This window comes from Symphalangus syndactylus, chromosome 1 (assembly GCF_028878055.3).
Source record: "Symphalangus syndactylus isolate Jambi chromosome 1, NHGRI_mSymSyn1-v2.1_pri, whole genome shotgun sequence".
Classification (NCBI taxonomy): Eukaryota; Metazoa; Chordata; class Mammalia; order Primates; family Hylobatidae; genus Symphalangus; species Symphalangus syndactylus.
Genome location: NC_072423.2, coordinates 77,971,776 through 77,994,321, shown reverse-complemented (window position 1 = coordinate 77,994,321; position 22,546 = coordinate 77,971,776). Strand labels below are relative to the sequence as shown.

At 43.1% G+C, this 22,546-nt stretch overlaps 1 protein-coding gene across 3 annotated transcripts in view; it reads right to left on the bottom strand.

Annotated features, from left to right (window-relative positions):
* GNAL (G protein subunit alpha L) overlaps positions 1-22,546 on the bottom strand; it is a 205,473-nt gene that overhangs the window by 44,960 nt on the left and 137,967 nt on the right. For all 3 annotated transcript variants that reach the window (XM_055238629.2, XM_063641493.1, XM_063641487.1), the window contains one exon: positions 17,753-17,850. In XM_055238629.2, coding sequence (XP_055094604.2) covers positions 17,753-17,850 — 98 coding nt within the window. The remainder of the gene's footprint in view (positions 1-17,752; positions 17,851-22,546) is intronic.

Sequence of the window (22,546 nt, the reverse complement as noted above, 5' to 3'; positions counted from 1 at the left end):
CTTGAGCTCCACCTCCTGTCGTTATCAGCGATGGCATTAGATTCTCATAGGAGCACGAACCCTATTGTGAACTTTGCATGTGAGGGATCTAGGTTGCATGCTTCTTATGAGAATCGAATGCATGATGATCTGTCACTGCCTCCCATCACCCCCAGATGGGACCATCTAGTTGCAGGAAAACAAGCTCAGGGGTCCCACTGATTCTACATTATGGTGAGTTGTATAATTATTTCATTATATATTACAACGTAATCGTAATAGAAGAGCACAATAAACGTAATGCACTGGAATCATCTTGAAATCATCCACCCCACCACGGTCCATGGAAAAATAGTTTTCCACGAAACCAGTCCCTGGTGCCAAAAAGGCTGGGGACTACTAAACCAAGTTATTAGATATAAGATACCTGAACTAGGCCGAGCACGGTCGCTCATACCTGTAATCCCAGCAATTTGGGAGGCCAAGGCAGCTGGATCACCTGAGGTTGGGAATTCGAGACCAGCCTGACCAACATGGAGAAACCCTGTCTCTACTAAAAAAAAAAAATATACAAAATTAGCCGGGCATGATAGCACATGCCTGTAATCCCAGCTACTCGGGAGGCTGAGGCAGAATTGCTTGAACCTGGGAGGCGAAGGTTGAGGTGAGCCAAGATTGCACCATTGCACTTCAGCCTGGGCAACAACAGCGGAACTCCGTCTCAAAAAAAAAAAAAAAATCTGAACTAAAATATAACATGTTTTCTTTCGTTATTTGATAAGAGTTGGGCTACAATCTTCCAGTTCATACCTATATTCCACAAACATTTACTGAGTTTCAGGCTAGAGGATGAACAGTATGGCGGATAGGTAAGTAATTCCCTATGCAAACCTGATGCATTTGAAACATTCCATAAAGCAGAGGTTTTTATCTTCCCCAGAATTTTTTCTCACGGAAGGATCCCCACAATTGGGAAGCAGAGGTGCTCACAGAGCTTCCTCCATATATTTGACGAATGAGGAATTCTAGCAGGTATTTCTTTCTTTGTTTTTTTTTGAGACAGACTCTTACTCTGTTGCCCAGGCTGAAATGCAGTGGCACGATCTTGGCTCACTGCAACCTCTGCCTCCCAGGTTCAAGCGATTCTCCTGCCTCAGCCTCCCGAGTAGCTGGGATTACAGGCATGCATCACCATGCCTGGCTAATTTTTGTATTTTTAGTAGAGACGAGGTTTCACCATGTTGGCCAGGCTGGTCTTGAACTCCTGACCCCAGGTGATCTGCCCGCCTTGGCCTCCAAAAGTGCTGGGATTACAGGCCACCACGCCCGGCCCTAGCAGGTATATCTTTTCTGGGAACCACAAAGCTGTCTTCAAATAATCATGATTAACCTTGCCCTAAATACAATAAATTGTAGCCACGACTGGCATCTGAAAAACAATACTTCATAGTGAATCTTAACATATTTGTAGGAGAAAGTGTATTTTAAGATTAGTTTAGGGGTTAAAAGAGAATTGAAAGCTGATGAAGGCTGGGTGCGGTGGCTCATGCCTGTAATCCCAACACTTTGGGAGGCTGAGGTGGGCAGATTGCTTGAGCCCAGGAGTTTAAGACCAGCCTGGGCAACACGGTGAAACCTCATCTCTACTAAAAATACAAAAAATTAGCTGGGCATAGTGGTGCACACCTGTGATCTTGGCTACTCAGGTGGCTGAGGTGGGAGGTCACTTGAGCCTGGGAGGTCCAGGCCGCAATGAGCTGTGATCGTAGCACTGACTCCAGTCTGGGCGACAGAGTGAGACTGTGTCTCAAAAAAAAAAAAAAAGCAAATTCCTCAATGTCATTTACGTGAACTAAATCAAAGAAAGAAGGACAAAGTGCATTCAACACGGCTGTTACTCACTGGAGGCCTCCAGGTGCTTCCTCTTCTCTGCAGCTGCCTATGACTGTGTACATGACTGAATCTGTCACAGCAGCATTCCCAAATAGGTCCACCAGATCTCCTGTAGATCATTCCAGGGAAGAACGCTAACTATGAGAAGCACGTGGTTAACCAAGGGTAACAAAGGGAAGTCTGAGGACTCCTAGATAAAGAGCTTTCTCAGAGGGGGTGCCCCAGATACCAAATACACGAATTTGCTCAGGTCACACTATGTTTCAAAGGAAGAGCTGGAATGAGAAACTGACCTTTGCATCGGTGTTCACCTCTGCTGAGTCTCCTATTTTAAAAGAGATCTGGGATGTCATTAAACATGTTCAACTGAGGTTAATAAAAAATTTCCTTTTTTGGCAAAACGATCTGTTAAGTCTTGTCTATCTTAGAAGATATATTTAGTCACTGCATGTAGCCTGGCAGAAAGTCATGGCAAAGCAGTTACTTTCTTAGCAATGACTACCTGCCTCAGTAGCTGGATAAGGAATCTTTCATTCTTTCTTCACAGAAATAATGAAGAACACTACATTTTCACAAATATTGAATAGAATGAGAAATACGAGCATCCCATGCACTTAATTGTTGTCACATGAATAAAATTGTAAGTAAATGGAAATTCTATTTGTGTGGAGAGTTCCTTAAGTCAGTTAATATAATAATAGAATAATGCTATAGTTCAAAGGTAGCTTTTGTTGATATCATGGATCCTAGTTATTATGTGATCAAGGGAGTTTGGTGAAATAAAGATATTTAATTCTAACCGCTAATGCATGCACTACCCTAAGAAAGGTTTTACTTTCTTCCTTTTTTGAATGTTTTCTTTGATATGAAATTATCAAAAAGCAGCTTCCTTATACTTTAAGTTCTATTTGAAAAGCTTTAATTACATTCCTTGATATTGTGAACACATTATTATTGTTCACTGGGACGAAGGAAGTGCTTACACAACACACGATTGCAGCTTTCACTTTTCTCTGAGCTAGAACACTTGTGCTCTAAAGGAGGCTGTGCCGTAGCACAGTTTAGCTCCTCATTACTTTTTGTGGCGGAATCATACTCCATTGTAGGGATACACCACATTTTGTTTATCCATTTGTCAGCTGATGACACTTGTGTTGTTTCCACTTTTTGCCCAATTGTGAATAATGCTGCTATGAAGAGATATTATGCTTACATCTATCTGAGCTTTAAAGAAAAATAATTTTCTTTTTTCAATTTTAATTTTTTTTTAGGCAAGGTCTTGCTCTGCCACCCAAGCTGGAGTGCAGTGACTTGATCATGGCTTACTGCAGCCTCGAACTCCTAGACTCAAGCAATCCTCCCACTTCACCATCCCAAGGAGCTGGGACCACAGGTGCACACCACCATGGCCTGCCTAATTTTTTTTTTTTTTTTTACTTTTAGTAGAGACGAGGTCTCACCAAGATGCCCAGGCTGCTCTCAAACTTCTGGGCTCAAGCGATCCTCCTGCCTTGGCCTCCCAGAGCATTGGGATTACAGGCGTGAGCCACCGTACCCAGCCAAAAATTAATTTTGTATACATAAGAATACTGGGCTAGGGGCTGGGCATGGTGGCTCATGCTTGTAATCCCAGCACTTTTGGAGGCTGAGGCGGGTGGATCACGAGGTCAGGAGATCGAGACCATCCTGGCTAACATGGTGAAACCCCGTCTCTACTAAAAATACTAGAAGTACAAAAAATTAGCTGGGTGTGGTGGTGGGCAGCTGTAGTCCTAGCTACTCAGGAGGCTGAGGTGGGAGAATAGTGTGAACCTGGGAGGCGGAGCTTGCAGTGAGCCGAGATCGCGCCACTGCACTCCAGTCTGGGCAACAGAGCGAGACTCCGTCTCAAAAAAACAAAACAAAACAATAATTTCACGTCAGCGGTGCACAGAAGTGCACTAGCCCATCATAACGAAGAGTTTACAAAATTTGGTTAGATTTAGTTGTTCATTCATGTGGTTCAACTACTGAAATGAACGAAGTAGTGATATATGCTATAACATCTCATATTTATATGTTACTGTGTCAGGCACTGCGTGGAGAAGAACAACTCCAAATCCTATGGAAACAACTTAGAAATTACCTGCCAATTTCCACAAAAATAGTTTTTTTAAAGAGATTTTTTTTTTCCTTTTTCTTTTCTTTTTTTTTTTTTTTTGAGACGGAGTCTTGCTCTGTCGCCCAGGCTGGAGTGCAGTGGCGTGATATCTGCTCACTGCAAGCTCCGCCTCCCGGGTTCATGCCATTCTCCTGCCTCAGCCTCCTGAGTAGCTGGGATTACAGGCGCCCGCCACTACGCCCGGCTAATTTTTTTTGTATTTTTAGTAGAGACGGGGTTTCACCACGTTAGCCTGGATGGTCTCGATCTCCTGACCTTGTGATCCGCCCGCCTCGGCCTCCCAAAGTGCTGGGATTACAGGCGTGAGCCACCGCGCCCGGCTAAAGAGATTTTTAAGACATATTTTCAGTATGGGAACTGTATTTTGAATCGGTATTTTTTTCTTTTCTATTTCATTGCTTCCGCCTTTTTCTCTCAAACTGATTTTTAAAAAGACAAAGTAAGTACATGCACAATCTGAAATGCTGTAGATCTCATACCGCATCCTCTCAGAAGTATCCCCACACTGTCACCATGTGTGGCACATGGATGAAACATAATGCATCTTACCCCCTGGTATTAAATCAGAAGGCCCTGAAATTAGGCAGACTCGAATGATCAGGAGTCTCCAAATTAATTTTACTTAAGTGTCCAAGTAAAGCTCTCACAAGCCAGTTGCAACACGGAGTCTTGATTAAAGTGCACGATTCAATGACTTTTTTGTTGTGTATTCAAAGTTGTGCAACCATCTCCACCATCACTTTTAGAACATTTTCATTACTCCAAGAGGAAACTGTGTACCCATTAAAGCGATTCCTCATCCCCCAAGTCCACCTGGCTCCATGCAACATTAATCTACTCTGTCTCTATAGATATACCTATTCTGGACATTTCATATAAATGAAATGATACCATATGTGGTCTTTTGTGTCTGGCAGCTTTGGCTTAGCATAAGGTTTTCAAGGATCATCCATGTTGTAGCATGCATCAGGACTTCATTCCTTTTTGTAACTGAATAACATTCTATTGTGTGGATGGGTCACATTTTGTTTATCCATTCATCGGCTGATGGGCATTTGGGTTGTTCACACTTTTTTTTTTTTGAGACAGGGTCTCATTTTGTCACCTAGACTGGAGTGCAGTGATGCAATCTTGGCTCACTGAAGCCTTGACCTCCTGGGCTCAAGCAATCCTCCCTCCTCGGCCCCCCAGGTAGCTGGGACTACCAGTGCACATCACCATGCCTGGATAATTTTTCATAGAGAAGGGATTTCACCATGTTGCCAAGGCTGGTCTCAAACTCCTGAGCTCAAGTGATCCACCCACCTTGGCCTCCAAAGTGCTGGGATTACAGGTGTGAGCCACCATGCCCAGTCTGTTTACACATTTTGATTATTATGAATAATGCTGCTATGAGTATTTGTCTAGAAATTTTTGCGTGGATGTATATTTTCAATTCTCTTGGACATACACTTAGGAGTGGAATGGGTGGGCCATATGGCAACTGTGTTTAATGTTTTTTAGAACTACCAGTTTGTTTTCTAAAGTGGCTGGACTATTTGACATTCCCACCAGCAGTATATGAGGATCCCAATTTCTCCACATCCTCAGCAACATTTGTTTTATCTGACTTTTTGGGCACAGCCATCCTAGGGTTATGAAGTGGAATGTCACTGTGGTTTTGCTTTGCATTTTCCTAATGGCTAAAGATGTTGAGCATCTTTTCATGGCTGATTAGCCATTCATCTATCTTACTTGGGAGAAGTCTATTTAGATCCTTTGCTGATTTAAAAATTGGTTTACTTATGTTATTATTGAGTTGTAAGAGTTCTTTATGATTCTAGATACAAGTCCTTTATCAGATGCATGATTTATAAACATTTTTCCCATTCTATGAGCTTGTCTTTTCACTTTCTTGAACCATAACGACCTCTATATGTACATAAAAAGCTATCCTGGGCTGAGTGTGGTGGCTCATGCCTGTAATCCCAGCACTTTGGGAGGCCGAGGTGGGCCAGGAGTTCGAGACCAGCCTGCCCAACATGGTGAAACCCCAGCACTACTAAAAATACAAAAATTAGCTGGGTGTGGTGGCATGTGCCTGTAATCCCAGTTACTTGGGAGGCTGAGGCAGGAGAATAGCTTGAACCTGGGAGGTGGAGGTTTCAGTGAGCCAAGACTGTGCCACTGCACTCCAGCCTGGGTGACAGAGCGAGACTCCACCTCAAGAAAAAGCTATCCTGGCTTTCATTGGAAAATTAGGTTCAAGATATGAAGTGGATAGAGATGGGAAGTTGATGAGAGTTCCTTCAGAATCTGAGAAAAAGGATGTCCCTGTGGCAATCTCCTTCTTCAAATGCATAGGTCCATGCCTCATTCATCTTTGTCATTCAGTGGCTGGCAGTGTCTAGCATGCATCTGATGCTCACAGAATGCTTGCTGAACTTTTAATCTAAAGTAGTCTCTCATAATCTTTAGGTTTAAAATGTGAAATCCTGGATCAATCAAGTAATAATTGGTATTGTGTAGTCTTGTGTAATCTTATGTGCCTTTATTTCCTCATCTGCAAAATGAAGATAATGAACTCATTGGGTTAATGTGAGGATTACTATGTTAGCTCATCTAATGTGCATAAAATGTGCCCCCACATGGCAAGTTTCAATAAATATGAGCTATCTTACAGCTACACTTGGGTACTAAGCAATACAGAGCACACACCTCTTTATTATTATTATTTTTTTTTGAGATAGAGTTTTGCTCTTGTTACCCAGGCTGGAGTGCAATGGTGCGATCTTGGCTCACCACAACCTCTGCCTCCCAGGTTCAAGTGATTCTCCTGCCTCAACCTCCTGAGTAGCTGGGATTACAGACATGTGCCACCACACCTGGCTAATTTTGTATTTTTAATAGAGATATGGTTTCTCTATGTTGGTCAGTCTGGTCGTGACCTCCCAACCTCAGGTGATCCGCCCGCCTCGGCCTCCCAAAGTGCTGGTATTACAGGCATAAGCCACTGCACTCGGCCTATTATTATTATATTTTGCGACAGGGCCTCACCCTGTCATTTAAGCTGGCATGCAGTGGCATGATCATTGCTCACTGCAGCCTCGACTCCTGGGCTAAAGTAATTCTCCCATCTCAGCCTCTGGAGTAGCTGGGACTACAAGTGTGTGGCACTATGCCCAGCTAATTTTTAAAAATTATTTGTAGAGACAAAGTCTCAACATGTTGCCCAGGCTGGTCTCAAACTCTTGGGCTCAAGCAGTATTCCTGCCTTGGCCTCCCAAGGTGCTGGGATTACAGATGTGAGCCACCTCACCTGGTGGGACACACCTCAAATAATTCTGAAACTGTACCTTTATTAATAGTAGTACAGTACTTAGCAGTCTTCCCTGAGTTCCCTGGATTCCTTGGAACTGTTTGAAAGAATTCAGCAAACAAAAGTATTGTGATAAAACCTGACACACACAAGTGTCTTATGTTTCACACTAATTTGTAGGGTACTGTCGATTTATTAACCTGTCCTACTATGTAACTTATTTTTCTGTAAGCTTCTGATCACAGCTTTACATATATGTATTTTTCTTTATTCCCCCTACATTTTATTATAAAAATTTAAAATATAAAATAAATTAGAAACAATTTTGTAGCGAATACTCGAATACCTACTATTTAGATTCGGACATTTTCATTTGACTGTACTTTTAGGCATCTTTTTTTTTTTTTTCAGAGACAGGTTCTTGCTACATTGCCCAGGCTGGCCTCGAACTCCTAAGCTCAAGCAATCCACCTGCCTCAGCCTCCTGAGTAACTGGAATTACAGGCACACGCCACTGTGCCCAGCTTCATTTTTAGTGTACTTTTAAAAAAATCACAGATCTATCCATTTATCCATTCCTCAACCCATCTTATTTTTTATGTATTTCAAAAAAATCGAAGACAGCAGTACACTCCCTCTGAAATACTGCAGCTCACAGGTTGTTATCTAAGAATCAATATTTGTTCATTGTTTTTTCTTTCAATGTAAAATGTATGTCCAATGAAACACGAATCTTAAGTGTATATCTGCTGAGTTTTGAAAAATGCATCTATCTGTGTATCTCAAATTCCTATAAAAATATTACGCACATATTTTCAACTTCTTTCAAATGTGTTGTTTGGAAGGAGATTCTGGTCATTTTTGTAGACAGCGCAGCACCTGTTGAGTAGTCTAACGGTAGAAGCAAGTCCCTAAGAGGCACAGAGGATGCACACCCTGCTTCACCCAAGGCCACTTGAGCTGGGGCTCACCTGCAGGGCCCAAGCTCTCCTCACAGAGCAACTGTCATGTTCTCACAGGGGACAACGTAACCCATAACCCAATGCTATAAATATAACGTTTATCAGATGTCACATTTGTGTTAAAGAATGTGAAGAGCTGTTAGAGACTGTTAAGAATTCAACTTGGAAGAAAATTTCTTTCTTTGTTTTTTGAGACAGGGTCTCACTCTGTTGCCCAGCTGGAGTGCAGTGGCACGGTCTTGGCTCACTGTAGCTTCAAACTCCAAGGCTCAAGCAATCCTCCTGTCTCAGCCACCCAAGTAGCTGGGACTACAGGTACACACCACCCTACTTAGCTAATTTTGGGGGGTATTTTTTTTTTTTTTGTAGACACTAGAGAACCAGGCTAGTCTTGAACTCCTGGGCTCAAGCGATCCTCCCAACTTGGCCTCCCAAATTACTGGAATTGCAGGCGTGAACCACTGTGCCCAGGCAGAAGAAAATTTCTTACGATTCTCCTTTTCACATTTCTACATCATTTAACTTAAAATGTTTCTTGTGACTACAAGGCAACCTTAACAAAAGACCCCATTTTTGCTACCATTTGCAACAACTCATCTGCATATGTCAGGATGTTCCCACACGCCCATCCCCAGCAGGGATAAGCTGGATGTTGAGTCTAGGGAAAAACTCAACCGTCATCTAAGACCACTGAATTCCAATTTTGTTCTTATCAATATAGCCATAGAGATCTTCTGGTTTGTTTATAATAAGTAAATGTTACAAATGTGAATATGTAAACTAAATTTTATTTTATTAAATTTTCACTTCGGTTTCATATATTTATTTTAATAAAATACCACTTTGCTTTGGCATTGGCTATAAATTGCATTTGGTTGTGCTGGTATGAATTTTGAAGACTGGTACTAGTTTTTAAACCGCACTCTGTGGAGCCTCACATTTGGAGGCAACAGAGGGGCCACAGAGCAAGCAGCAGGCCAGAAGTGAATACAAGGGCTCTGGCTCCTCACTGCCTGCTAAGCCAGGGGACTTGCCTTTTCCCTCTTTGCTGCTGGCATTCCATACAGTTCTGTGTGACAAAGCCTTCCATTTCTAAGAAATACTGAAAAATCCAGCTCTAAGGCATCAAAAATGTGATTTTTGTTTTATAGTTTGAAGGTCCTGATTTTCACGCCATGAATCTAGGAGTATGTACAGTGAATGGTGAATGTCATCGGAGATTCCTGTGATGTATGTGCTGGGCAGAGGCCAGGTCTTGAGCACCATCCTCTTCCAGGCATCCTTTCTGTATAGGAAGTCTGAGGGTTACGTTAGATAAGGAATGGGAAGCCACTGCAGTTCTCCACTCAAGAAAGTAGATTTTCTGAGCTATTTTAAAAACAGGTTTTACACACAAAAAGATTTGTGGTAATCCCACTAAAAATTTTCTTCTGGATGTCTCAGGGCAAGGGTTTCTAGAGGATAGTAAAAGAAACATGTAACAGGGGCTGATGGCCACACATAGAGACATCTTGTCTACCTACCTAGTCCCTACTGCTACATTTATTTTTCATAGCTAAAGTAAATGTTATTGTAGTGCCCATAAACAGGAACATTTCCGATTTTGCAGCTCTAGAAAACAAATCTGAGAGGCGGGGCACAGTGGCTCATGCCTGTAATCCCAGCACTTTGGGAGCCAAGGTGGGCAGAACACTTGAGTCAGGAGTTCGAGACTAGCCTGGCCAATATTGTGAAACCTCATCTCTACTAACAATACAAAAATTAGCCAGGAGTGGTGGCAGGCCCCTGTAATCCCAGCTACTAGGGAGGCTGAGGCAGGATAATCTCTTGAACCTGGGAGGCTGAGTTTGCAGTGAGTGGAGATCGCGCCACTGCACTCCAGCCTGAGTGACAGAACGACTCGAAAAAAAAAACCTGAAAATAATTTGGCTAGAGATAGAGATCAAAATGAGAGGTAAGAAGAATGTGTATATGCATCCAGATGGCTGCTATATATTTAATAAGTTCAACAGTATATACAGTAATATGCATAACTTAAAATTATAGTTCCTTTCATCTTATTTTTTTAAATTTTTATTTATTTATTTATTTTGAGACAGAGTTTCACTCTTGTCACCCAGACTGGAGTGCAATGGCGTGGTCTCGGCTCACTGAAACTTCCGCCTCCCGGTTTCAAGCGATTCTCCTGCCTCAGCCTCCCAAGTAGCTGGGATTAAAGGCGCATGCACCACCATGCCCAGCTAATTTCTGCAATTTTAGTAGAGATGGGGTTTCACCACGTTGGCCAGGCTAGTCTCAAACTCCTGACCTCAGATGATTAGCCCACCTCAGCCTCCCAAAGTGCTGGGATTACGGGTGTCAGCCACCGTGCCAGGCCAATTCCTTTCATTTTAAAATGACCTTCAAAAAATTAACTTTGAAGTTGAAATTTCATTTGTGCTAATAATTTCCAGATTGTCCTGAAAGCTGAGTATTCCAGGACTTGACAGCCATAGGATCAAATCAGTGCCAAAGAGGGCCAATGGGGTCAAGAAAACTCCTGAAAGATGACAGAAAACAGATCTGGGACTGCAGCAGAAAAATCACTTGACTTTTTTCACTGCTCTTTTCTTTTTTTCTGGGATAGTGTCTCTCCTTAGAAAATTCAAAAACCAATTATTGAAATGCATGTACCCTAAAGGAGCTTATCATGTGTCGTACTGAGCATAAGAACCTACACTCAGTGAGCTGTGGAGTTTAAAGTTCCATTAAGCAAAGTCCGATTTTATAAAGCTATGCTAAAGATCCAATTCTCTCTGATTTTCTTTCTCCCAAAATAACCGTTTCTATGGTTACATAATCACTTAGTATTAGGACTTAGAGGAAATGCATTTTGGGGGATAACTCAGTAGAGGTTGTTTTTAAATTTTCACCGTAGGAACTGGGAAATTCAATATAAAATATAATCTCTGGTAATTTGCACAGCTTGCTCAATGCTTCAAGGACACTCACTTTTACAGAAAACACAGTATTTAAAGCTCAGTGATAATAATTATTTTCACAGTCCTGCAATCACATCAGTCCTGCAGCTGGTCAGTGCCACCTGGCTGGCCCTGCCTCACCACAGCACCTGCTCAGGGACACACAAATGGCCACCAACTGGGTCAAGTGAGCCCCAGCAACTGGCCAGTGGGCCTGTTTGATGCAACAAGGCTAGGTAAGAATTGGCCTGGCCTTAGCAAAGCCCAACTCCCCTGCTCCCTCTGGAACTGGGCTGCAGATTACGGAGTGGACAAGATATGAGTGGAGTAAACAGGGATGGCAAAGTTGAAAAGCCCGAAGGCAAGAACAGAATACTTTTCCCCACAGGGCCTTTGGCTCAATATCAGCTTCCAGATCCTCAGGAGAAAACCCCCCTTTTCTTGAAGTCACTTAGTAAGTTTCCATTCCTTGCATGCCAAGCAGCACAACACACATCTTCATGGTCTTAGACTTTTTTCATGGGTGCTTTACAGTTTTGGATGTCCCTATCCACACACACATTTGCAGGCTTGGGGAGAGTGTGTGGGGGCATGTATTTTCAGTGGGTCAAGTATGAAGAAGCAGGCCTTATAAACACATATTCAGACCTTAACCTGTACTTCAGAAGAGGACCACTGACTCACCAAGGAAGCCTGAAGGACAAGGCAGCATCTCTGCCTTCACATGAGTCCTCCCCTAGACCGTGCCTGTGGCCAGGCCTGACCACAGAGCTCCCATTGCCTTTCCTGCCCTGGATTCTTCCTACTCCTGTCATTTTTTTTTAAAATCAAGATATAATTTACATAACTTATAATTTCAAATAAGACAAAACTCACCATTTTGATGTATGCAATTCCGTGGTTTTAGTATATTCACAAAATTGTGCAATCATCACCACTATCCAATTCCAGAACTTACTCATTATCCCAAAGAGAAACCCTCCATCCATTAGCAGTCACTCTTAAGTCCCCCCTCTCCCCAGCCCCTAGAAACCACTACTTGACTTCTGTCTCTGTAGATTTACCTATTCTGGTCATTTCATACATATGTAATCATATAATATGTGTCTTTTTTGTCTTATTTCTTTCACTTAGTGTGATGTTTTCAAGGTTCATCCATGTTGTAGCATGTGTCAGCACTTTATTCCTTTTCATTGCCGAGTAATATTCCATTGTGTGGATGTATCACGTTTTGTCTATATATTCTTAATTTGATGAACATTTCGGTTGTTTTCATCTTATAGTTATGATGACAAATATTGCTATGAACATCCATCTACCAGTTTTTGTGTGGAGGTATGTTTTTACTTCTCTTGGGTTTACACCTAGGAGTGGAATTGCTGGGTAATTCGATGTTGAACCTTTTGAGGGACTACTGGGTTCTCTTAATTGGCAGCTTGGCCTCCTGAGGCCCTAAGAATTTCAGCATCACTGAGAAGCCCAAAAGACTCCCATAACTCCTGCCACGGAAGAAATAACTTTAAGAGGTCTTAGAATTATTACCTTCTTCATAAGCACTAGGGTTCAAGATGCAATTCTGAGGCTGAGGCAGGAGAATTGTTTGAACCCGGGAGGCGGAGGTTGTGGTGAGCCAAGATCGCGCCATTGCACTCCAGCCTGGGCAACAAGAGCGATACTCTGCCTCAAAAAAAAAAAAAAAAAAAAAAAAGATGCAATTCTGTTGAGCAAGGTAACACAGTGACTTAGTGTCACACCAAGATTTAAGTCAGAGCTTTTCCAAGAGCAATTTAGATGTAAAGAAAATGGAAAACACGCAGGAATAGTGGGAATCAGCATGGGGAAAGGTGAGTGAGTATGGACCCGTCAAGATGAGGGTTGGCTTTTTCCATCAATACCACATCAAATACCGGCTCTTGTTTGGTCAATTCATGTATTTCAGATAGCACCGACTGAGCACTGACTTTATTTATTCATTTATTTTTTGAGATGGAGTCTTGCTCTCTTGCCCAGGCTGGGAGTGCACTGATTTCAGCTCACTGAAACCTCTGCCTCCCAGTTCAAGCGATTCTCCTGCCTCAGCTTCCTGAGTAGCTGGAATTACAGGTGTGTGCCACCATGGCCAGCAAATTTTTGCATTTTTAGTAGAGACGGGGTTTCACCATGTTTGTCAGGTTGGTCTCGAACTCCTGACCTCAAGTGATCTACCCACTTTGGCCTCCCAAAGTTCTGGGATTACAGGCGTGAGCTACTGCGCCCGTTGACTGAGCACTGACTTTATACACTGACTTTATACCTAGGAGCTGGGCATTTAAACATAAATAAGACACATTCCCTGGGGAATTCAAAACCTAGTAGGCTGAACAAGATACACAAGTCTCGTGGTCCGAGGACTGCACTCTGAGTCATGCCCTGTTACTGGCCTGATTTCGAAATGTCCTTTCTTTTATGAAGTGACGGTGGTGGGAGATGGAAGCAGCTTTTATTTTTTCTAACATCTTATTTGGCAAAGTAAAAAAAATTGGCAGCCCTATGTTGGTCTAACAGATTTATTGAAATGTTACTTGTTTTTGAAATCTCTCATCCCTCAATTCCAGAATTTGACCCTAGAGGAAAAACAAGATAGTTATTAGGATGCAAAGGTTATTGCTCCACATGATTCCCATATGTATTAAAATGGGTGAAACAAGCTAAATGGGAGAAGTTACAATTAGCCTAGGATAGTGAGGCCTCAAGGGGGAACTGGTTTCTGTAATTCTGTCAGGCCCAGGGTTCAGAAAGCTGGAACAGAGGCTTTGGCTAAAGGTGTTTTATTCCTGACAAGCCTAGAAGGGAGTCTTGGCCTGAGGCCCTGGGGCCTCGCTCACAAGGCAGTTTTTATCTGTGGCTTTCTGTAATTTGAAAGAATAAATCTAAAAGAAATAGCAGATTTTGGCTGTGGTCTCATCTGTTCCTGGGAAACTGTGATCGTAGGCACCTCTCTAGGTGTCAGTTTCTGTATCAGTCACATTCTAGCAAGAGATAACACTTACCTAGTGCTTACTAAGTGCCAGGCACTATTTTGAGGACTTTGGATATCTACTTATTTAATCCCACAACCATATGAGAATAGATCCTGTTAATTTTCCCATAAAAGTAATTTGCCCAAAGTCTCACACAGTGGTTGGGGGTGGGGCCAGAATCTGAATTCCGATCTGCCTATTGCCAAGCTCACACCATTTCTTTTTCCATGATTTATTTCCGCATATTCTATTTTAAATCAAATTATTAATTCTATCACTATGGTGATGCAGGAATAACTTGTCCATTTTTTATTTTTTACAACAGAAAAATTTCTAATGTGGCATTGAGCAGAACTATGGTGTTCTCCAAGGCCAGTCTTTGTCCAATAAATACTGAAATACTGAAAAAGGATGATAGAACGCATATTCCACAACAGCTTCAAATGCAGAGATGTATGAATTTTAATATTATTAGGAACTGCTTTAGAAATTCCAGTTGCTAGCATTTTCCTGGTATATTCTTCCCACCTCTAAAGCACTGTGAGTTTAACATATAATTCTGTTGTGTCTTTTTATTTTTGAGACAGAGTCTCACTCTGTTGCCCAGGCTGGAGTGTGTGGCACAATGATAGCTCACGGCAGCCTCCAACTTCTGGGCTCAAGGGATCCTCCCACCTCAGCCTCCTGAGTAGCTGGGACCACAGGCATGTGCCACCACGCCCAGCTTCTGTTGTGCCTTAAATGACTGCTTAATGTTTGAAATATTGCAGAAAGAGTGAGTGAGAGTAAGAGGAAAAGATAAAAGGCCTTTTCAGCACCTGCAAGCCTCCCAAGGCTGCTCAGACTGCACTGGGGTTCCACTGAGAGGCTTTCCAAACTCCCACATCCAAACCGAAAGCAACCAAATAACATGAGAGCAACCACAGAACTGTATTCACAAATGTAAACTCAAGAGCAGGGCCAATTTACAAACATTATTTAAGGAAAATCTTTTTTTTTTTTCTTGAGACAGAGTTTCGCTCCGTCGCCCAGGCTGGAGTGCAGTGGCTCGACCTAGGCTCACTGCAAGCTCCGCCTCCTGGGTTCACGCCATTCTCCTGCCTCAGCCTCCTGAGTAGCTGGGACTACAGGTGTCCAGCACCATGCCCCACTAATTTTTGTATTTTTAGTAGAGACGAGGTTTTCACCATGTTGGCCAGGCTGGTCTTGAACTTCTGACCTCAGGTGACCCACCCTCCTCGGCCTCCCAAAGTGCTGGGATTACAGGCATGAGCCACCATGCCCAGCCAGGACATTTTAAATACTTTTTTCATTAATTAAAAATTTTCATGAGTAAACCCTTTCTTTAGCATATATAATGGAGGTGGCTAACCCTTTCTATGGTCCTCTGAGGGTGTTTGCAGCAGGTGTGCGCTCCATTCTCAATGCTTTACTATACTTTCCCTTGCCAATCGTGCTCACCACATGCCTGTGGACTGAGCGTGGGACGTCCTGTCCTTGGATAAGGTAAGAAGGAGGTTAAGTACAATCTTACTAGGACCATCAGCCCCCCTCCTTCCGGGTCTCTCCAGCATCTGGCCCGGACGACCTGTGCCCTCTGCTGGGCACTCCCTCTCTCCCAGATGTGCTGTGAGGCTCTTCCTTGTCTGAAGCTGAACTTTCTGAGGCCCAGAGCCCTCTCCTCTCTGCGGGCATTCCTCGTGTGCTCTGGATTCCCAGGCTCTGCATACCATCAGTAGCTGATGACTGGTACACTGGGGCCATCTGCCTCTCTTCCGAGCTCCAGACTCCGACAACAGACTGACTGCTCGATGCCTCCACATAGCTCTCCATTTGGCATCTCAAACTCAACTTCTCCAAATCAGAGCTGGATGTCTTCCCTAAGTCTCCTAGATGTCCCTTTTGCAGTAAATGGCACCGTGGTTCACCCTGTACCCTCCTGGATCCCTTTCCTCATCAAGTCCACCAGCTAGTTCTGCCCCTTCAGCTTCCAGCACTCACCTGCATGGCTACCCCAGCCCAACCCAAGGCACCCCACAGGGTCTCTGCCTTCTGCATTCTATTTTCCCTGGCAACCTCACGCTTGGAGCCGATGGCTGGGATGGCTGGTTGCTGTAGCTGAAAGAAAACCCAAGTTCCTTGCTGTGGTCTTCAGCCCTGGGGGTGTCTGGCCCCACTGACCTCCCTCACTTCTTTCTGGCCACTCTTTCTTTCCCCACCCACGCTTAGTGTCTCCTCCTCCTCTTCCTCTTCCTCCCCCTCCCCTCCTCCTCCTCTGGCCCTTGCCATGGGCCCCTTGGAGCCTGGCTCTCTGGGCTTCGCTGGGTGCTTCAGGCCCATCCCACGGGGGATGGTGACTGGACATAGAACCTAGTAAGCAAGAGTTTGGGCCAACACAACCACTCCCTCCTGGAAATCAACATTCACAATGCAGCTCCACTGATTGGTTCCAAATACTATGAATTCCCAGATTTTATGCTATGGAATGTCTTCTATGTATATGCATTTTTAGAGTTTAGAGATTTAAAATGTAAAATTTTTCATTTCTTGCTATCCACAGCTTTACATAAAACAACTAGTCAAATACAATTTTTAATTATCAAAACAGCAAACATATCTAGAACTTCTTAATAGTTTAACATTGTTCTAAGGACCATTATTTTCTAATAGCAATAGAATATATCTAACATAGCAAAACAAAATGGAAAAGTAAGTGTTTCAGGGAAAAACAATGAGCCAGCCCTGGCACCAGTGTCCTTTTCCTTTTTTTTTTTTTTTTTTTGAGACAGAGTCTCATCTGTCGCCCAGGCTGGAGTGCAATGGCGCAATCTCGGCTCATTGCAACCTCCGCCTCCCAGGTTCAAGTGATTCTACTGCCTCAGCCTCCCGAGTAGCTGAAATTACAGGCACCCACCACCACGCCTAGCTAATTTTTGTATTTTTAATAGAGACGGGGTTTCACCATGTTGGCCAGGCTGGTCTCGAACTCCTGACCTCAGGTGATCTGCCGGCCTTGGCCTCCCAAAGTGCTAGAATTACAGGTGTGAGCCATCGGGCCTAGCCTTCTGGTATACTTCTAATGTGTACAGAATGATCACATTACTTTAAGTAAGAGCCTGGCCTTGATCACAAGGTTCCTATTATTTTAAAATATAATTTGAGGCCCCTGCTCCAAAATCAAAACATAACAATAACTATGTAAGTTCACTTTAACTTACCAATATGCATATAGCTCTATGTAAAAGTCAAAACATGAAGAGAACTGAAAACAATCAGGACAAAATGAACGAAACTTTCTGGTTCTCAGAAACGTTGATTCTTACTGGATTTTCAATTTTCCATCTACTAAACATGTTGCATGTTAAAAGTTGATTTCTGTCATAAAAGGTTAATTATTCATTCCTTGCACCCAAGAAACTTCAGTACTGAGAAGGCAGCATAATCATGCATGCAATCATATTCTTCAAAGGGCCCTGTAACTTGTACAAGACACAACTTACTATTGTGCACAGTCAATCAGCTGGTATTCGTTGGATCTCTCAAAGCATGCCTTCACGCCTTCATCGTCCCAAAGTTTTTTCACATGGTCAAAGAATTCCTAAAGTTTGAAAGAGTTATAAATTAAAAAAAATGTGTAACAACCTTTTAAAAAGTTAAAAGGAAAAAGAAAGTGCAAAAACTGTTTTTTGCAAGTAGCATTCAGATTTTCTTTGTGGAAGTCTGCATAGTAAAACGCACCAACTCTATGTTCAGTGTGATAAAAAATGTATGCATGCATGTTATCATTACTCAAGTCAAATTGCAAAATAGTTTTTTTTTTTTTTTTTTTTTTTTTGAGACACAGTCTCGCTCTGTCACCCAGGCTGGAGTGCAGTGGCGCCATCTTGGTTCACCGCAACCTCCGCCTCCCAGGTTCAAGTGATTCTCCTGCCTCAGCCTCCCGAGAAGCTGGGATTACAGGCACATGCCACTGTGCCTGGCTAATTTTTGTATCTTTAGAAGAGACGGGGTTTCACCATGTTGACCAGGCTGGTCTCGAACTCCTGACCTCAAGTGATCCTCCCACCTCGGCCTCCCAAAGTGTTTTGATTACAAGCGTGAGCCACTGTGCCTAGCCCAAAATAGTTTTATCATTCTGGAAAGTCCCCCGAAATGCAAATTATGTCAAAGTTTAAACATACGTTAACTATAAATACAATTAACAGCATAATTCTAAAGTATTTAGAATTCAGTAACTTAACTCATTGAACCGCCATCTCAGCCATGAAAAAAACATGCATCTTATAAGGACAAGTTTTGTCTTAGCTTCTGTCTTCTACGTTTTCTATGTGAGTTATGATTAGGAATGGACATGGTTGAGTAGATGGATTAAATTTGGCCCAGACGTATTAGGTACATAAAAAAGGAACTTTAAAAATTACACTTTGGCGATGATAATTTATTTCTTTTTTTGTTTAAAAAAACTAGGAGTTAAGTGTGAATTGTGATTTTTCATTCATTCCAGAGCCATGAGGTCACTGTGCTCAACTTTACCTATTATTATGGCAAGCAAGACGCTCTGAAAGAAGAACATTTTTCATCTCAAAAGTAAATGAAGGGCTTATGAATTCATATTGGTAATATTACCCAAAAGGGCTATGGAAGCAAATGACTACATTGGTAGCTAAACACAAAAGAAGTTATGTAAATGTTCACAAAACACTCTGTGGGGATATTCACGCCCCTCCCACGGCAGTTATTTGCCTGCCTTTGATCTTCAGGGTTCTCAGCCTCCATGGCCTGTCCCAGCAACTCCTCCTTCATGCTTATCAGCTGCCACATTACTAGGAATCAACACAGATTCTTTGGAGAAAAAAAGAAGGACTGGCATTTTTTCTTAAGGACTCACAATTCCATACAAAGGTGGATCCAGGCACTGTAAGGGGTTTAATGCTCACAATTTGGAAGGCTCTCTTTGAAAAAACAGATGCAAAATGATGAATACAAAATTAGGTATAAATCCTTGGAAGGGGAGTAGAAGTGAGCCACCCAGACTGTAGGCTTTATTAGCGTTTAGAAAATTCAATTCTGATTTCACAGTATCAGGGACAATCTTGTAAGTTATGGCATAGTCTATATCTGTATCTGTCTGTCACCATTATCAACAAACCCAAATGGTTCCCAGTTGACAAAAAAAGAGACATTCTCCCCCTGAAGGGGAGTGGCTAAACCTCTCAGTTTTCATCTTGTCTCCCTAGGTTTATGTTTCCTTCTGGAATCTTCCTCTGATGCTCCCATTAACCCAGTAAAGGAGTTTGTAGGTTTCCTTAAAAAGATTTCCTTCGAAGAGCCACCCAAGTCCATACACACACACGTCACACACACACACGTGTAAAGATCAATCCTGCATTATGCTGTTATCAAGATGGCCATGAAGAGAGTGGCATCGCTGCCTCATGGTGATGGATCTTCCAGTTGCCAGCTCTGGGCACCTGATTTCTCTGGACACGACAGACGTATAATATATAAAAACTATAGACTCATGCTACATTGAAACAAATTTTACTGGATTTACCCAAACACAGGAACCATAGATACCAGATTTTATAAAAGTTCACATAAGAGTTATTCACTATAATAGGTTTCCAAATGCAATTAAAAAAACGACTAAGACTGGAGTAATTAATCTAAACTTGGTCAAAAAAAAAAAGAAAAACAATATTGCTCCAGGCCCTGCAGGGCGGAAAGGGCTCCAAACCGTGTGGGGTACGGTCGTGTGGTCACCCTACTAACCAACCAGCCATGGAAGTAAGCCCACACGGTGCTGACCCCAGAGCTAACAGGCATGTGGCTAGAGGTCAGTGAGGGGGTTGAGAAATTGATCTTTTTAATTTTTATTTTTTGAGACGTGATCTCACTCTGCCCCGTCTCGCAGGCTGGAGTGCAGTGGCGCAGTCTGGGTTCACTGCAGCCTTGACCTCCCGAGCTCAAGCAATCTTCCTGCCTCAGCATCCCAAGTAGCTGGGACTACAGCTGCGTGCCACCACGCCTGGCTAATTTTTGTATTTTCCTAGAGACGGGGTTTTACCATGCTGCCCAAGCTGGTCTCCAACTCTTGGACTCAAGCGATCCTCTGCCCCCAGGCTCCCGAGCAGCGGGGACTACAGGTGTGTACCACAATATCCAGCTAATTTGTTTGTTCGTTTGTTTGTTTTGAGATTTGTTGGTGGGGGGGATGGGAAGGGAGGTCTCACAATGTTGCCCAGGCTGGTCTCGAACTCCAGGCTCAAGTGATTCCACAGGCGCGCCCACCACGCCCCGCCTGAAACACTCCATCTTGAGTAGGCCCGAAGCCGGGCTGTGGAAAGCCAGGCGCGCTAAGCCCCTGGGCCTCTCCGGAGCAGCCCTCGCCCCGCGCCTGCGGTGCCACACGCATCCGCCGCTCTGCAGGCACACGACCTCCTGGCAGGCGGAGGAGAAACTGAGGCTCCCATCAGACGCCCTTGCTTTTCGACTCACTTAGCTCCCGTGAAACGGAGGCCTACGGAGGGGCGGCCATGGCCTGGGCGCGTTCTGGCCACCGGGCCACACTGGATGCCGGCCTGGCCTCGCCAGAGGGCGGATGTGCGCTGCAGGGAGGCGGGAGGCCCTTGTGCTTCAGCCCTTGGTGAGCTGGAAAGGGAGGGCATTCTAGCTCCGAAGCATTTACTGGGGCCCCTGCTCAGGGACCTCCCGGCTCCCTCCTGCAGAAACATCAGTATCATGGGCCCACCTGCCTCTGCAAACAGCGCACCCCCGCAGCTCCCCAGCTTGGAGGCCCTGCCCAGCGGGGCTGGGATTCTCAGCGCCCCCAGGCTTCAGCTCATTCCTTCAGGCTTCGGCTCCTGCTGTTTTCTCATTTCCTTCGCAATACCCTTTCTCATTTTGCGTTAATTTCCTGCATGTCACAGTAAGGGCCTTACTCACATGATAATCCCTATTTAAAATAGTTCTTACCTAGTTCTTATTTTGTCAAGGATACTGTGCACAGTACTTTAACACATGATCGCATTTAACTCTCACAAAACTGGAAGAGGTGGCTGTTATCACTGTGCTCACAGAAGTTAAGTAATCCACCCAAGGGCACACAGCGGGTAATAGCAGGATATCTTATTCCACTGCCTGTGTTTTTAACCACTATGTATACTACCACCTTTTATTATATATATATTAAATCATCTTCTATTCTTTAGTTTTCTACTGGGTTTCTTTAAAACCACTATTTTAGAAAAACCACTCTTCACTGGATAAAGTACAGGAGATCTCATACAAGGGTACCTTGTCAAAGCAACACAAGACACTCATGAGGATTTCCACAGGTCTGTAAAGCTCAGTAACTTCTGTGGTCCTTCTGCGATTCACAAATACGTTGCAGAGATGCCAAGTGTAAATTCAGCTCGTGGGATAAGCCTTAATGTCTGTGGTTGGGTAAGATTCACTGGTGAGGACTGGAACTGCTTTATAGGAGACGAAACTCTAGGTTTGAGCTGAAGCCTGAGAGAATTACAGAGAAGTGCTTGAACCAAGAATCAAGATACAGAATTTCTGGAGCATGTGTTGATAGCAAGAGTAAAACAGGGATTGTAGGCACTGTGATTTTTAAGTAGATGATTTAGGTAACATTGAAGAAACACAAAAGTGACAACAATCTCTCTTCACTTCAACTTCCTCATGGCTAAACATGTTGGAGTAGCATACAGCTAAGTCCCCATGATTCCACATATTTACTTTTTAAAGGGTTCTAAAAACTTCATAGTGAATACCAGGGCTGCTGTTGTGATTGTTACTTCAATGTTTTACATGGAAAAGTTTCAAACTTATAAAACTAGAGAGAATGAATCTCCAGGTACCCATTACTCAGGTTCCACATTTATCAACACATGGCCAATTTCTTTTCATCCATATCTCATCCACTTTTACACTGCCTTTATTATTTTGAAACAAATATTTTATTTATAAGGCAGCATATCATGTTATTTCAACGTTATTTCTAAAACATAAAGACTTTTAAAAAATAGCCGTAATACCATTATCTCAACTAAAAAATACATAAACACATAGAAAAGGATTCTGTGAAGTCATTAAATATTTAGCCAGCCAGTGCAGCTTCTTAAGGTATAATTAAACATTTGTTCAGAGCTAGGCTAGGATTCTGATAGGGATCAAAATACGCCACCCCCAATTATGTGACACTGGCATATTGATTATTTTGAGCTGAAGGCAACTGAGAAACAACAGATATAAGAAGAGCTGTCTGCTCTCCCCCTTTCTGCCTA